General features: G+C 43.4%; 1 protein-coding gene across 4 annotated transcripts in view; it reads right to left on the bottom strand.

Annotated features, from left to right (window-relative positions):
* Window positions 1–3,438: 3,438 nt before the first annotated feature.
* Window positions 3,439–16,599, bottom strand: part of GNG12 (G protein subunit gamma 12) — a 128,777-nt gene continuing 115,616 nt past the window's right edge. For 3 of the 4 annotated variants that reach the window (XM_077776345.1, XM_077776346.1, XM_077776347.1), the window contains 2 exons: window positions 8,819–8,937; window positions 3,439–7,254 (listed from right to left, as the gene is read on the bottom strand). In XM_077776345.1, coding sequence (XP_077632471.1) covers window positions 7,129–7,254; window positions 8,819–8,911 — 219 coding nt within the window. In that variant the 5' untranslated portion in view covers window positions 8,912–8,937 and the 3' untranslated portion in view covers window positions 3,439–7,128. Of the gene's footprint in view, window positions 7,255–8,818; window positions 8,938–16,599 lie in introns of those variants that run through there. The other variant, XM_077776344.1, reaches the window with a different exon arrangement.

Here is a 16,599-nt window from a genome sequence, read left to right as displayed (position 1 = left end):
ACAGAGAACAAACAGATAGTTAGCAGAAGGGAGGTAGGTGAGGTGGATGGGTGAAATAGGTGAAGGGGAATTAAGAGTACACTTGTCTTGATGAACAGAATAATATATAGAATTGTTGAATCATTATTTTGTATACCTGAAACTAATATAGCACTGCATATTAACTATACTAGAATTAAAAAAAAAATTTTTTTATGTTTTTTTTATTTCTGAGAGACAGACAGACAGCGTGAGCAGGGGAGGGTCAGAGAGAGAGGGAGACACAGAATCTGAAACAGGCTCCAGGCTCTGAGCTAGCTGTCAGCACAGAGCCCGACGCGGGTCTCGAACCCACGAACCACGAGATCATGACCTGAGCCGAAGTCAGACGCTTAACCAACTGAGCCACCCAGGCGCCCCTAGAATTAAAAAAAAAATATTTTTAATGCAATAAATGTAAGGGTGCATCTATTTTTTCAAATTAGTGTTTGTATTTTCTTTGGGTAAATACCTCGTAGGGGAATTACTGGATGATAGGGTATGTTTATTTAGTTAGTTTTTTAGAAACCTCCATACTGTTTTTCACAGCGGCTGCATCAATTCGTATTCCCACCAACAGTGTAGAAAGGATTTCTCTTCTCTACACCTTCACCAACACACATTATTTCTTGACTTTTTGAGTCTAGTCATTCTGACAGGTGTGAGATTGATGCCTCATTGTGGTTTTGACTTGCACGTCTCTGATGCTTAGTGATGTTGAGCACCTCTTCATGTGTCTGTTGGCCACCTGTATGTCTTTGTTGAAAAATGTCTATTCAGGTCTCCTGCCCATTTTTAACAGGTTTATTAGTGTGTGTGTATGTGTATTGAGTTACGTAAGTCATTTATTTTATATATTAACCCATTTCCAAATATATTATTTGTAAGTATCTTGTCTTATTCAGTAAGCTGCCTTTTGTTTTGTTGGTTTCCTACCCTGTGCAAAAGCCTCTTATTGTGGTGTAGTCCCAATAGTTTGTTTTCGCTTTTGTTCTCTTTACTTGAGGAGACGTATCTGGAAAACTGTTGCAAAGGCTGATGTTAAGGGAATTATTGCCTATGTTTTCTTTTAGGAGTTTTAAGGTTTTATGTCTCCTATTTAGTCTTTGGCCCATGTTGATTTTGTGTATGATGTAAAAAGTGGTCCAGTTTCATTCTTCTGTGTGTAACTGTTCAGCAGTCCCAGCACTATCTATCAAAGAGACTCTTTTCCTCATCGTATATTCTTGCCTCCTTTGTCATAGATTGACCATATAAGCATGGGTTTATTTCTGGGTTTTTCTCTTTTGTTCGCATGTCAACTTTTACTTAGGGTTATCCTTAACCAGATCCTAGGAGACATTAATGCTCAAGTCTGTCAGTGCCAGGAATAAAGTAGAACTGCTGGCCATGTTCTTCCAGTGAGTGACTGCCTTAGGTTTGGCCCCAGTGTAACAACCTATACATCCATCCACAGGGCCCTCATGATGTCACAGGATGAGTATTTTATGTTAGGACCAGATTTGAAGTCTCTTAGTGAAGCTCTCATTTCTAAGAAAGATGTGTGCGTGGAAGGATGTGGGGGAGGGGGGTGGGGATGGATCTGGAGACCAGAAGTAGCAACTTGTACATAGATATTTTGGCTGTACATTTCTTAGACTTCCAAGCCTGGGATCTTACCATTATCCCTCAGTGGTTTCAATTACTTTTATAATTGAATAGATTATCTAGGATTCATAGGGTGTAAGAATGCTTCATATAAATAATTCTCAATGATAGCTAAAACTTTACTATTTTCTACTCCTTTATGCTAAACATTGCTCTTTCCATAGTCCTATTTTATAGTTCCAATGATCTACTAACCACTAAGTCATTAGGATTTTAGTATGAATTTATTAGGATTGCATTTCCCTTTGGGATAAAGAGAATATTGGTTTCTGAAAAAAACTGATAATTGAAGGAAGGGTTCTTGAGACCAGTTGTGTGTGTTTGTCCAAGGCTGGCCTACAGTAAAATGGCCTTAATAGACATGAATGACTCTGATAAGGTGATATTAATTGGAGTAGCAGAAGGGCTCATCTGAAGGCAAAGGTTGTTTGCTGCTTACGGTGGTAAAAGGGTAAAGTCGCCAGTAGGGCCATCCTCTGAAGACAAGCTAAAAGTGATATCCATGCTAGGTTGTGCAAAGATGGCCACAGCTGATGGTGGAATCCGGTTCTACAGAGCTGTAACCCAAAAGTTTGTAAACCTAGGGACAGGGAAGGAAGGAGGGAGAAATCCTCAAGTGTCTACTTAGCCAAATAAAGTGGCTTATAATGTGTATACACAGGTATATGTATGTTGTAACCAANCCCCCCCCCCCCCCCCATATCTAAGAGAGTTGAAAGGCCACAATATGCATCTCCACACCAAGCTAACACCATCATTCTAGGTGTGAGTTCTTTGTTCATAATATTAAGGTAGTGTAACATTTCATCTGCCATGTTTACTTACATTGTCTCTCTTTTTTATTACCCTCTTTCTTCATCTTGTTTTAAACCCACCCCTACCCGATCCCATCTCCCAATACTGTTGTCTTCCACTGAAAGTCACAGTAACTTGTAATTTGGTCTGAACAAGTGAAAGTGCATGTTAGTTGCTGTTTTCCATGACCAAAATATCTAAATTCTTTAGTTCTTTCCTAGAAAGGGTTGAGGGACTCTTTGGCTTCTTTATAGTATGTAAGTACTGATTCTCATAAGTTAGGACCATCTCTGCAGCTGCCTAGTTTGTAACCACTCATTGGCTGCCTTTTTTCCCCCTTTCTGGATGATGATATTCTTCCTTCATCTCTAAGGGAATCCCAGCCCTAAGGGAAGGAATTGAGGAGGCGGCAGGGTACCTTTGGCAAACACTTGGTGAGTATGAGTCATTGTTGAGTGTAATGGCCTTTTCATTTGTTATCTGTTTCCATGGTCACAGCTGGGTCTCAGGATGGGAAACAGCCCTCTACACATTGGATACCATTACATCATTCCTCTTTAATAACCTCCACTGCCTTCCTGTTGCTTGCAGGATAAACAAGTAGTTTGGGAGGTACTCTGCACACGAGTTTTGAGCCCACTCTCCTTCTCTTCCCTCACTTTCTTCCAAAACTTCATGCTAGTGCTTACAAGATTTCTTTTTTCAAGACCCAGCTCAACCATCACCTCCCTTGGACGCCTCCTCAGCCTTCACTGTTGTGGAGCTGGTCCTTCCTCCTCCGGGCTCTCACAGTACTATGTGCTCTCCTTCTCACAGGGTACTCTGGTACTTTGACTGTTAGTTTATATATCTGCCATTCCACCCTCCTCGCTCTGGACTGTGTGAGTCTTACTCAATGGAGTGTCAGAGCCTGTTAGTCAACATCTGGCTCTCAGGGTTTAAAAAATGTTAACTGAATGAAGGAAAATGGAAGAGAACTGGTCTTCTATTAATTTATTGAGCAAAACACAAGTAGGATGATACAGTGAGGCACTGATCGAATAAAGAGAAGGATGTTTTAATGAAACTTCTTTTGAATCTGTGAAGTACATGTGAAGTAAATGTTTCTATTTTTTCCATAGGACAGATTTCCAAACAATGATCACAGTGCTTAGGTTAATAAGATGCTGGACAGATGAGTAGCCAAAGAATGCTATAAAATAACAAAATCCCATCAACTATATATCAAACGCGGATTACTGGGACATCAAGTGAATGATGTTTAGAGTTACATGGCTAAAAACAAGACATTACAATAATCAAGTCTATAAAACCAGAAAAGGCTTTATAACAAAAAGTCCTTTCATAAGCTATTAAATGAGCATATATGATAGACAAACCATTTTATATTTTGAAGCAGCTTATAGCACCAACACGTTGGCAGGCCCTGTAGCGGGGTAGGCCATTGGCCTGAGGCTTCGGAGAGTGGATCTCCACCATCATCTACTTCAAGCCCCTTGTTTTACAGATGGTAGAACGGAGGCCCAGTGAGATGAAGTGCCTTGTTCAGAGTCACACAGCACAGGGACACCACATTGGCTAAAAAAGGATCCAAGGCTATGATCCAGGCCACCCAACTTTTGGTAAGTGCTCTATTTTAATTTACACTAAATTCTATTTGATTCACGTATTTTGTTCCTGTTAACAGATCTACCATAAAAGAAATCAATACAATTCATAACACACTCCAGTATTATGTTTTATTGAGAAGGACTGACATGTAGTTCATTTTTTGGGCCTCTACAGATCTTCAATCAGATGACACTTAGTTGTAAATCAGCTGAGAAGAAGGCATCTGAAGCCAAAGTTCAGCACAATGTCTACTACTTCAATTAACCTGTGCCTCAAAGTTATTAAATCACTGGTATAATTTTTTTTGATAGTTGAAAGATTAGTAAAGTACAAAAACAGTATGGAGAGAAGGCAGGTCCTTCCTTTAAAAGATAATTATGGCACTTTCATTTTCATAAGGTAAGGAAATGTAAAAACCCGATTCTTTGTAGAAGAAAAAGTAGCCACAACCTCTACTTGGTGAATGAACTGGAATAATGTGTTGCTGTAAAATACTCTGGAGTCTTGAAACATTATCTAGCATATCTTGCCATGGTCCTGAGGCCTCAATTGGACAGATTTATGCACTAATGAACATTAAGAATGAAAGAGATCACCATTAAGAAAAACAGCATTAAAGGCAAAAGTATAATGAACACATTTAAATAGCTTCACAGATATGAAGCCAAGAAGTTGCATGTATATATGCGATTAAGTATGTTTTTATAGTGGTAGCTGGAAAAACAATTACACATACTGGGCATTTGTCCATTATCATAAACCAGCTGCTGTAGAACAGTTAAAAATGGTGTTTCATAAGTAAAATAAAGCCTGATAAGTGACTTCTACATATCCTATATGTATACTTTCTCACATAGACGTCTAGTTGTAAGTAAATCAACATTTAGCTACAATTTTTCTCCACTGGGTCCAGCATCAAAGGATGTGATTTCACTTTTCTTAAACATGCCCTATCCCTCGTTAGGAAGTTACATGACATTTATACTCCTAGCCTTTATGTTATCTGACCAGCAAAAGCTGAACTCTCCAGGGACCTCAAGTCTATTCCTTACCACTATAAGCACTTTTAACAAACAGAGAGCAAAACATATTTGTTCTCTTTTGGTAAAAGAACATAATTTAGTACTCAAGAATGAACTATGCTTGCTACTGAAAAAGTGCACATATAATGAAAAGGTATAATAAATTTCATAAAAATATTTAACAAGCTGTATTATAAATATTTAAAGAAACATGTTAAAAATCAGAGTGAAAATAAGATTAGTGTTCTGAAACGATCAGTAGAAAAATATACTTATTAAAAGAAAATGTCTCATTAAGTGAAGCATTAAATGTAATGTTGTCTTTTTAGTGCACATTTCCAATTTCACCTTTATCTCTCCTAAACAGGTGCCCATAATTTACTTGGAAACCGGTCATATTGCAAAACCCAGAGGCAGATGACAAGAGGTTAAGGCCCATGGCGTGATTTTCACATGACCTTGGAAAAGTCCGGGCAGTTCACAATACTGAACAGGTAGGTAACTGGGGAAATACTGTCTGTATTTGAGCAGTTTAAAAATAGCACTACAATTGTTCACCCACAATCAGCTTAATGCTCAAAAACAGACATTAGGTTTTAAAAGGGGCTTGTGTTGCAGGGCAAGATTATACAGAACTAGGGAAAACCATCATAAATAATTCCATCGTGGGGTTGACTCCTTTTGGAAAATGAGGTTTTAATCCTTCATCAGTAGTTATTTTTAATGAACTAAAGATGAATTAAAACTTCAAAGGCTTGTGTATGGTTTGACCTCTTAAGTGAGCACTTTTTTTTTTTTAAAGGACCTTTCTCTCTCTCTGATAAAGTTACAATACTCTCTGGGCACAGGCGATTCCTTGAGGTGCCCCCTGGAAATTCCAAGGATGTGAGGGCTGCATGCATGTCCAAAGGAAAATCCAGGAACCCACTGCTGGAGCCCTAAAACCCAAGTTGTGTACCCCTGACTCCAAGCCTGCTTCAGGTGGTTTGTGGACAAGGTAGGGAACACACTGGCACTATAGGTATTTGAAAGGTGCTTAAGGGCCTGATACCATTGTGTTTCATATGTTTCAGTCCCACCGTGTTCTACCCACTTGGGCTCTGGAAACAGATGTTCTAGCGGGAGAGGAAAGACAAAGGGCAGGGCAGAGAGAGTGAAATCACAAAGTCTGGCTGAGAAAAGCAGCTGGTTTTCACACATTCCTGCTCCTCTTTGGCAGGGGCTCATGCACACTCTGTCTCACTCTAGGCATTAGGGTGGCAGAGGTGTCTCCTCATAATCCAGAAAACATGAGCCCCAGAGGCCTCCCCCCGCTTCTCCAGACTCAGGATCATAGGAGCCTTTTTAGGTTCCCTTGTGAATACCTCATAAGAAGGTTTTTAGTTCCGTTTTTAAATTTTAATCGGTATAGTTGATTTTAGCCTAAGAGGTCAGCCAACATTTCTTCATGACTCAATTACAGTGGATACCTTTTGTACAATAACTATATGAAAAACTTTTATTCTATCTACATACAGCTCAAGACAAAGGTATAACTTCTGCAGTTGAACTGATGGCATGGAGAGAGAAATTTTAATAAGGAAATAAGCATTGATATGTGTATATACAAAGACATATATATACACACAAAACACTCCTCACCCATGTACACTGTACAGGTTGGCACAACCCTATTAAAAACATACTAAGTTATTCTTGGCATTTTCATCTTTATGACTGGGTTATTCATATATTTAAAAGTATATAATCATGCTTTTTTTTAAATGGCCCAAACCAACTTTTCTAAAGCAATAATCCAATATGACGCCGTAGTTATCAAATGGAAAAGATGATTTGTAATTCTGTATTAAATCAGTAACAGGTGTTTTAGAGAAAGGGCAACTTGGAAAATAAAGACATCAGAGTCAATCATTCCAAGTCAGAGTATTTTAGTTATTAGCAGTGGTTACCAAATAAGCTGAAGGTAAATTTCTTCCCAGGAGCTGCTCACAATTTGCTTTGTTGAGAAGAGGTGAGGGACTGTTTCTGTGTTCCTCTATAAGATGATGCAAGTCTTTTTATCCTTGAAAGGGTTTTCTGAGGTTGGTATCCCGATCAGCAAAGGGTCACTCCTGGCGTGCTCCTCACAGTAGGACATGAGGTCCGCTGATGCCTTTGAAACCTGACAAACCAAAGCAAACACATGAGAAAATAATGGACTGTCAAACATTAAAAGGGCAGTTGAATGCTGGCCCTTTGGATAGACTGGTGGAGTGATACTTTGAGACCCTGTTTCTCCCAGATTACTTATCAGTTATAAAGGACAAAGATTTGTAAAGGGACACATTTGGCAGTTCTGCTTCTTTAACCGAGTGATCAGATTTAAAGATCGGAGAAAAATGACATCATGTGCCTCCTAGTGTGAGCACAGATGACCTATCACCAGCTAGCAAGTATTCCTGCCAAAACATTTAGCCAGCATTGAATAATCGGTAAGCGATGGTACCCAATGAGAGGGCCATTCTGGAAAATGAGTGGCCTGGATTCTTCAAAAGTAGACTGTGGATCAGATAGTATTAGATGATTGCGAATGTTATAATTGTACTGTGGTTATGAAGAAGGTAAAGTATTTAAGGGCGAAGAGTCATGATGTCTGCAAATAACTTTTAAGTGGTTTAAAGGGTATGTGTTGTGTGGGTGTGTGTACAAACACAGAAAAAGCAAATGTGGCAAAATGTTAATAATTGGTGACTCTTGGCAGAGTAGATGGGTGTTTGTTATAGCTCTTCTAAAGGTTTGACATTTTTCAAAACAAAAAGTGTGAGAATGGGGCAGTATAAGTGAATCAAGGGAAGGCTGTATCTTAGCTTGTATTTGATACAAAAGTGGAATGCAGGACAGAGTTTAGGAATTGAATTATGGGCTTGGAGTCAATACTCTTGGGAAAATAAAAGGAGGGATAAAATTTCTCTCTCCAATTGGAAGATTCAGTGCTTCCTCTGGCAGGAGTTAAAAAGAGAAAATGCCATGCCCTGTTCAGAAGTCTTGGGTGGGCTATTCCACAGCATAATCAGATCAGTGTCCTCAGGCAAGGAACACAGAGCAGCTGAGTCCTGTCAAATACAGCATAAGCAGCCTCATGTTTTGAAGACAGGTGACTATCTCTAGGCCCAGAGGAATGTATCAGGTGACTGCTTCAGTTTCTAGGAAACAGCATTACTCACAACATTCCAGGGTACACACTGCCTAGTTCTCTCTTGGGATTTGGGGAGAAAAGACTTCGAAGTCAGGTGACCTTACAAATGCCTTCCCGTTTCTTGCAGATCTCAATTAAGGCTGGCATTACTCACCCTGGGTGCAGAATGTGGTCATTAAAATAGTCCGTACACATTTAAAAAGTGGCATAGTCTTAAAAAAGGAGACCCTGAGTGTTGACCTTGCTGTGCAAGACTAGCTCACCTGCACATATAACTCTAGAGTGCTTAGTAAATTCCAGAGGGATAACAAGGGTGTTTATAAAGTCCATCTAGAACCCTGTCCCAGTGCAGAACAGAGAGATCACAGGACTTTCAGGGAAGGCAGGTCCTTGGGGAATCCTGTCATTGGATTTAGATTTTCTGTTCAAATAGAGAGGCTAACTCAGACACTTTGGCTTCCCTGTGCTTTTGAAATGAAGCCCATGCTGGGTAGAAACGAACAGAGGGGCCTGACCAGAAAACTTGTCTGATCCCATCCAGGCTTCTTACCTTTATTCTCTCGATGGAGGCCTCCATTCTCAACTGCTGCACAGTCCTCCGTGCCTGGGCGATGTTGTTGGTGCTTGCTGTTTTGCTCGACATTGTCAGGTATCGTTTTTACCTGAAACCTGAAAAGAATGTAAGTTGTTTAAACATTCCTGAAGTTTTCATTACTTAGGGGAAAAGGATGCATTTTTTTCCCTGGTCATCACGGGCTCCGTGAGGTAGTTACGAGAATGCCTTCCCATGGGAGCTCCTTCATAAATCTTTCCTTTGCAGAAAGCCAGTACTAGTTGTTTCATCCATACACCCTGACATACAGCACAATGGAGCCTTTTCTAGTATCTTCTAAGAGGAAACAAATATACATAAACATTTGTGGTAGTTAGGGGGCCTCTGGCACATATGAGCATATGCAAGCACAGTCTGCGTTAACGTGTGTAGTTTAATATTACTGCTATGTACTTTAACAGAAGGTTTGATTTTATTTCACTTTGGCTCTCTTACCCCACTATTACACTGATTCAAGTGCTGGCAACAGAAAACAGCAAAGGAGAGTGCCTCTGGAGAACTTTGCACAAAGGGTGCATTTTTAGGTGCAATCGAGGTTTGCAATCATTTGAGGAATGTTAGTTAGGCAGATAAGGAAGCCTTTATTCAAGAAAAAGTGGGAACCTTTCAGCTGCAAGACTCTCTGTGATGAACCCCCTGCAAATGTCAAAGGGGATACACTGAGTAGTTTAAAGCCTGAAATATTTAATAGAACTGTCTTTCCCTCCTTTACCTCTCTCTCGCCTCAGCCAGGCAGCCAGGGCACTTGCTAATCCTGTACCCCTCCCTCCACATGTTCGGGGGGTTGACTCTCCTCTCGGACTTGAGCCTTGGAGCCAAGGCTGCTCTTTTCCTTTCGCTCCTCGGCCACCTGGTAAAAAGGAAATTAAACCTCCTGGACCTTGAGCTTCAACCCTGCTGGTTGTCTAAGGACATATTCCAAAAGGCAGGCAGGCTAGGAAAAGCGCTGCTTGGCGCCTCTGCCATATATGGCTAAGTTCTGTCTGGGCACTGTGGCGAGCGGGGGGGAAAGGCGGAGCTGGCAGGCCGGGCAGCACGGTGGCAGTTCTGTGACTCATAGCAGCAGGTGGACGGTAGGTATGCCTCCCTCATACTATGCAAGGGCTCAGCAAAGTCTCAGGGCACCGTGGCGCCTGCAGCAAACCGAGGCTGACTCAACCTTCTGGAAGGGCCACAGTTGCACCAAGCATCTCAGCCATAAAGGCTTAGGACCAGGCAGGGCTAAACAACACGCCCGCAACCCCTAGGCTCCACAGTGTCTACCATGTGAGCACCAAAGCTCTCTACCTGAGCTCTGCCACACTTGGAATGCTCCCAAGGGCTCCGGGCCAGAGCTTTGGTCAGAGGCAGCTTGGGGTCAATTGTATTTAAAAAACAAACAAACAAACAAAAACCTGTTTTTAACTGTGTGCAGAAATTTGACATCCAGCCTCACAGTCATGTTTCACATTCCTGGGTTTGGACCCTGCCTCTGGCACTTACTAGCTGCGTGAAACTGGGCTGGTCACTTAACCTCTATGGCCCCAAGTTTTCTTCTGCATAATTTGAGATGATGGTTTTTGAGGAGTCCCTTTGTTCATGTACATATAGTATTTATTGGAGGACCAACAAACAGCAGCTGCTCTTGTATTTATCCATAGGAGGCCATACTCAACACGATGAATCAGAATTCCGTGTACCTGGCTGCCTCCCCCAGGTCAGTGAGGCTCCAGCGTTCTGACGACTGGGCCTGGGTGGGCTGTGGAATGAGGCCCCTGTTTAAGTGCCTCCTTAGGCAATTCTGCTGCACTCTGCTCTCCGGGCAGAATGAAAGGGCTGGTGACAGGCAACAGAGGATTCCCCTAGAATAAGGATGTCCTGGCCGTGCAGGAAACTGGGAGGAGGAATCCTATGGCAGGGCAGGGTGGCCCTGCTTTAGCCTAGGCCTTGGCGACCTCATTTCAACACACTCCCTGCCTCGCTGCCTCTTCCTCAGACTCCGGGCATCCAGCCCCACCCAAGGGAGAGGCCTAGCCAGGGTCTGCTCCCAGGGGTTTGGCTCATACGCAGTGGCCTGGCCCAGTGTTCTTCTGTGCTCCCAGGCAAGCTCTTATTAACAGAGCCTCTGAAATGGGACGGAGGCAGAAGGCAAACCTCCCTGCAAGCACAGTGAAGCACCCTGATTCACGCATTCTAGTTGCACATGTTGTGCCCTGCAGGATGTTAAATGGGGCTCCTGCGCCAGTTGGCGAAGGTTCTGAGGACTGGCCCCTAGCCTCCAGAATGTGAATATGATACCCTTCTGAAGGGCCTGTGGTTTCCAGGCTCCATCCTAAGGACTTTCTACACGTCCCTTTGCATGAGAATAACGCCAAGCATTCTCTTTCCTTCAGCCTCCAGGGCATAAAGTTTCCAAGGCCTGAGCGAGTTTTCCTCTAACTGCACACCAGTTCACATTGGTCAGCCTGGACCATTCGTTGCTCCCTCCCACAAAGCTATGAGCAAAGAGCCCATGGTCAGGCTCTATTTATAAAATACTGGGGTAGAGGCACCTGGGTGGTTCAGTCGGTTAAGCGTACAACTTTGGCTCAGGTCATGATCTCGTGGTTCATGGGTTCGAGCCCTGCATCAGGCTCTGTGCTGACGGCTTGGAATCTGGATCCTGCTTCAGATTCTGTGTCTCCCTCTCTCTCTGCCCCTCCCTCCAGATATCAAAACATAAAGCATTAAAAAATTTTTAAAAAAATACTGGGGTAGTCCCTCTAAAATCGGTGAGAAACTTTGCCTTCTAGTACACGGAGGAGTTTCTTCCGGTAATAAGAGTCGTGACTGAAAACAGGTAGCAATTCACAGTTCATGCCTGCAGGCTTAGCGCTTCTGGCAGTTGTCCCCTATTCTGATATCAGAGTTCTGACTTGCTCCTTCAGTCTTTTCCCATTTCTCAGACAGCTTCTGGCTTCCTTCCCCTGGGGACCCTTTCTCCTTTGCTTCAGGAGGAGTGGAGCCCCTCCTCTGGCCCCACCAACTTTTCTCGGGCTCCCAAAGCAAATACGAGTTCTCAAAGTCTGTTTCCCTCTCCTGGCACATGTCTAAACCCACCCAGAAAAGTAGTTAAAGTTTAGGAGATGGGTGATTTTCACAGCTTCACAGATTATTAAACACCAACAACTTCCCACTGAATACTGTACAGGAATAGCATTTGGCAGGTCAATTAAATGGGGGATAGCTGTGGCCATTCCTAGCAAAAGTTGTGTATGGGGCCACTGGAGAACAACATCTCCTACTACACCATTCTTCTTAGGGAGAAGTCAGATCAAAGTTCTATTGTTTCAACTTAAGGAGTCCTGTGGAGGGACTCAGGGCTGAGCTGCCTCCTGTCACTGCAAAAACAGCCACCACTATTTGACTGGGGGGAGATGGAAGGTGTTTCCAGGAGCTGGAGGTCTTGCTGAGGACTTCCTCCCCGCCTGCAGCTTCTTTGCATCTTCTCAACAGCTAGATGGAGAGAACAGACAGCTCCGACCATCTCTGTGCCTTAAGAGGGTTTTTTTGGTTTTTTTGCTCTTCCCTCAAAGGCAAGGATGTCTGTCTGTGCTACCAGGTGGATAAAAGGCTTGCTTTATTCTTATTTTAAGAATAGCTTCCAAGGCAAACACCACCTGATATTTGTATGCAACCCTAGACTGCACACATTGCTTTCATTCGCAGTGGTCTGTGAAGCCTCACTACGATCCTGAAAGGTATTACTATTTCATGCTCATTTTATAGATGAGACAACTGAAGTTTGAAAGACTTGCCTCAAGTTAACCCAACTCATAAGCCCTGAACCAGTTTGTAAGCCTTTCACACTGGAAACCATGCTTCCTACTGCACCGAGGATGCAATTCCAATTAATTTGATTCACAAACACTCAGGGCAAGGTGACCTTGACACTGATGACCTGCAGTTGTGGGCTTGCTGACTGCTCTGTGCAACATCCCTTCTGGTGCAGAAAGCATCTGTTTATCCAGTGCCCTGCAAAACAGGCCTCCCCTCTCCTTTCTGCAAGCTAAGCAAGAATGTTCTAGCTGTCACGCCCAGGCAAGGACTGAGGTCAGCATCTGGAGATCCTGAGCCCCCAGCCCTCTATCCCTGTCTCTGCCTCCCTAAAGGGCAGAGGCCTGCACAGAACCTCAGTTTGAGGAAACCCCGGCTATCGCTTCTGCGGCCTTGTTCACATTTTTACATGTGGCTAGCAGATCTAAATACACATATGTAATATTTAGTGATTCAAATAGTTGGCATTGGTTTTAAGGCTGTTGTTCATCTGAGTTCTTAGGTTCCTAGAAATTCCTAGGAACAAGATTTCCCATTAGGGAAAGAAGAGCATCTTAATCTTTGTCCAGAGCAGCCTGCAGCAGGGAGAGGGTGGGGTTGGAAAGTGTGTCAGGGAGCAGGGAAGCAGCAGCTGAATCACAAGGTCATCCTGGCCAGGCCAATAACTGAAGGCCTGGACCAAAGCCAGCGTTCTGAGTAAATACGCCCCTTGTGTCTATAATAAAAGAGCAGGTTAAAAAACAAAAAACCCTGAAACGGTTTCCATCTTATCTTCCCTTCTGATCTTGCCTTCAACTATCAAAGTCTTAATGTCTTTCCCTGGCTTGGCTCTTTGTCAGTGCCCCTCATCTATTAACAGGGTGCAGGCGGCAATACTTACCTCACAGGGTTGCTGGGAAGAGAAACAAGAGTGCCTATCAGTACTGTACCCTGTGCACACAGATATTTAATAAATGCCGGGTCTCTTGCTTTACTGACAAGACCGAAAATCATGCATTCGGTATGAAACAGAAGAAAAATTCACCCAGCAAAAGAGTAAAAGAAGAATTTCAAGGTAATATGATTGGTTAGCAGCAGGCTTTAATATGGCCCTAGAGGGAGTACAGTCAGATCCTTAGAACAGTGTCTCTATCTCCTGAACACTTGTTTTAAATCAGAGCCTGCAGGCTGAATCCAGACTATGGATATGTTTGGTCAGGCCCTGCACAGGGTTAACTCAACCGTGTGTGTATGTGGTATGTGTGTGTGTTTTAACTTTAAATTGTCAACATTTGAAAAACGGAGCTATCACTTTAAGACAAAGATGTCTGGAAAAATCAGAGAATCTTATAAAAGTGGGCTGGACCTAAGTAGAGGCTGTGGCTTTAACATTTGCTGACATACCTGCCTATCCCTCTATTTGAACTTAAGACACAGCCTTTGTACTATGCCTTGGACATTTCGTTCCAGGGACATACTCAAGGATTAGGACAGGGGACTTGAGCTCACTCCTGTCCTTGCCACTGCCTAGATCTAGGGCCCTCTGGAAGGACTTGTAACCTATGTAAGCCTCAATTTTCTCATGGGAAAAATGGGGATAATAACGTTCATATTTCAAAGAGCTGTTAAGAGCATCAGATAAAATATGCATGTAAGTGTAATAAATACAAAGAATACTTTTGCTGAAGTGTTAAGTACCTATACCTTCTGATCACGCCCCCTGCGAAGTACTCTAGGCACCTACAGTCCCTGATGGTTGGCACTGGACAGCTGCCCTCCCTTCCTTCTGTGGTGCCCTGCGACACCACAGTGACGGAAAGAAAAATGCCCCTCCCCCCAACTCAGAATAAACTGTATTTGGAGATAGGGCCTTTACAGACACAATTAAGTTAAATGAGCTCATTAGGGTGGGCCCCGATCCAGTATGACTGGTGTCCTTACAAGAAGAGGGAATTTAGGGGGTGCCAGGGTTCCTCAGTCAGTTAAACATCCAACTCTTGATTTCAGTTCAGGTCATGATCTCACGGGTTCATGGGTTCAAGCCCCACAGCAGGCTCTGTGTTCACAGTGTACTGCCTGCTTGGGATTCTTTCTTTTTCTCTCTCTCTGCCCCTACCCTGCCTGCTCATGCATGCACTCTCTCTCAAATTAAAAAAAAAAAAGGAATTCAGAGACAGACGGGCACAGAGGGAAGAACATGTGAAGATACGGGGAGAAGATGGCCATCTACAAGCCATGCAGAGAGGCCTTGGAGGACAGCAAGGCTGTTGATCCCTTGATTGCAGACTTCTAGCCTCCAGAAGACAAATCTCTGCTATTTAAGCCACTCAGCCTGTGTACTGTTATGGCAACCTGAGCCAACTAAGCTACTAAGGTTCCCTTGCAACTGGAATCTGGATGATGGGGCTCCACCAAAGGGGTGGGGATGCGTTTTTCAGAGATCTGGAAGGTGGAAGTGAGGAGGCCAGTGTTTGCGGCCTGGCTTATTTTCTGCAGGCAAGCAGGGTGGTGAGCACGTTGCTCTTTGGGAGCAACCCAGTGTGCAGTTGCTGGCAACGTGACGCTAAGAAACTGTGTGGCTACAGCAGCCTCCCAATTCTCCGCTTCCTGCTGGGCCCCGGTGGTGGTGGTAGGGGGGTGTGGGTGGGAGTAATTCTATGGTGATGTCCGGAAGCTGGTCCTGGTCTGGAAGTCAGGAACCAGTTCCTCCAGCCCTTCTGCTGATTACGCAAGCACCTCATCCCCTGTACAAAAGCCCATTCTGCTGGCACTGCCAAGCACTCTGTTGTAACTGAACCCTGACTGATACACAGTTGTTAATCTGTTGTTTTGTAATCTGTAAATAACTTACAAAGGCTAGCTATGATTTCTATTATTATCATGCCATGATTGCTGAACATATCAAGCCCTGAGACCTGAAAACACCGAGATGGAAGTGTCAGATTCTTTCTCCTTCTCTCCAACCAGAGCTCACAGGCCCTAAGACCGAAGGTGGTGAACCTGTGACCAGCCCCATGTCCTGCCCTGTTTCTGTCCAGTTTTGAGAGCAAAGGGCAAAAAGAATGAGTGACTGGCCTATGGGGGAGAAAAATGAGAGGGAGAGATGAGGAAGGGCTGCACGGAACAGTGGAAAATGTCGTTGGGGCTGGCGGAAGACAGAGTGACTGGAGTTTTTCTCAGAGTTTATATAAGTTCAGGATTAGAATGAAAAATAAGAAGAGCACTCTCTCAAGACCTCAAGAGTTCATCCTCTAAAAGTAGCATTTATACTTGCAGACCCCTGTGAGGTCTTTACCTGGTATCTCTGATGAGTTCACTTTACCTGCCAGCCAGCCACATGTCCCTGAATAACAATGGTGATGGTGGCGATGATGTTACTGTTGTTGTTATAATGATAAAATTTGACCGCTACCCCCATTTATTATGTGCCTGGTAAGTGAATTCCATGAATCATTTCATTTAATCCTCTTAGAGAGGAGTTCTTTTATCATTTCTGTTTTATAGATGAAACACAGAGAGGTCAAAAGAATCTTGATGAAGATTATGCTGATTTACGTAGCAGAGCTGGGACTCAGGGCCACCTGACTCCCAAGGTCATCCTCTTACTCACCACCCTATATTGCTTGTCTCTGAACATCAAAAGTACAAGGAAGGAATGGAAGGGGGCAGGGGGAGCTGTCAGGAGCCCTGCACAAAAGAAGATGTGACCTCCATTTAGGGCCCACTACTCCTTTAGATAGGTGGTCTCCATAGCAATGACAGTAGGTGTCGAGAAAGTGGCCTTGGGAGAAGACTTAAGTGAAGAACTGGTTGCTTTTCTTTAAAAGAAGGACTGTCCCAGATTCTAGGTAGGGCTATTGTTAAAGACAGAGGATGATCCCATAATCCCTAGCGAAGCTGGTAGGAAGCCATGAGAATGAGCCCATCAGGGTAATAAATCCAGG

This window comes from Crocuta crocuta, unplaced genomic scaffold, assembly GCF_008692635.1.
Source record: "Crocuta crocuta isolate KB4526 unplaced genomic scaffold, BGI_CrCroc_1.0 scaffold17, whole genome shotgun sequence".
NCBI classification, from domain to species: Eukaryota; Metazoa; Chordata; class Mammalia; order Carnivora; family Hyaenidae; genus Crocuta; species Crocuta crocuta.
The sequence above is the reverse complement of the archived record's forward strand: the minus strand, read 5'-3'. Positions and strand labels throughout refer to the sequence as shown.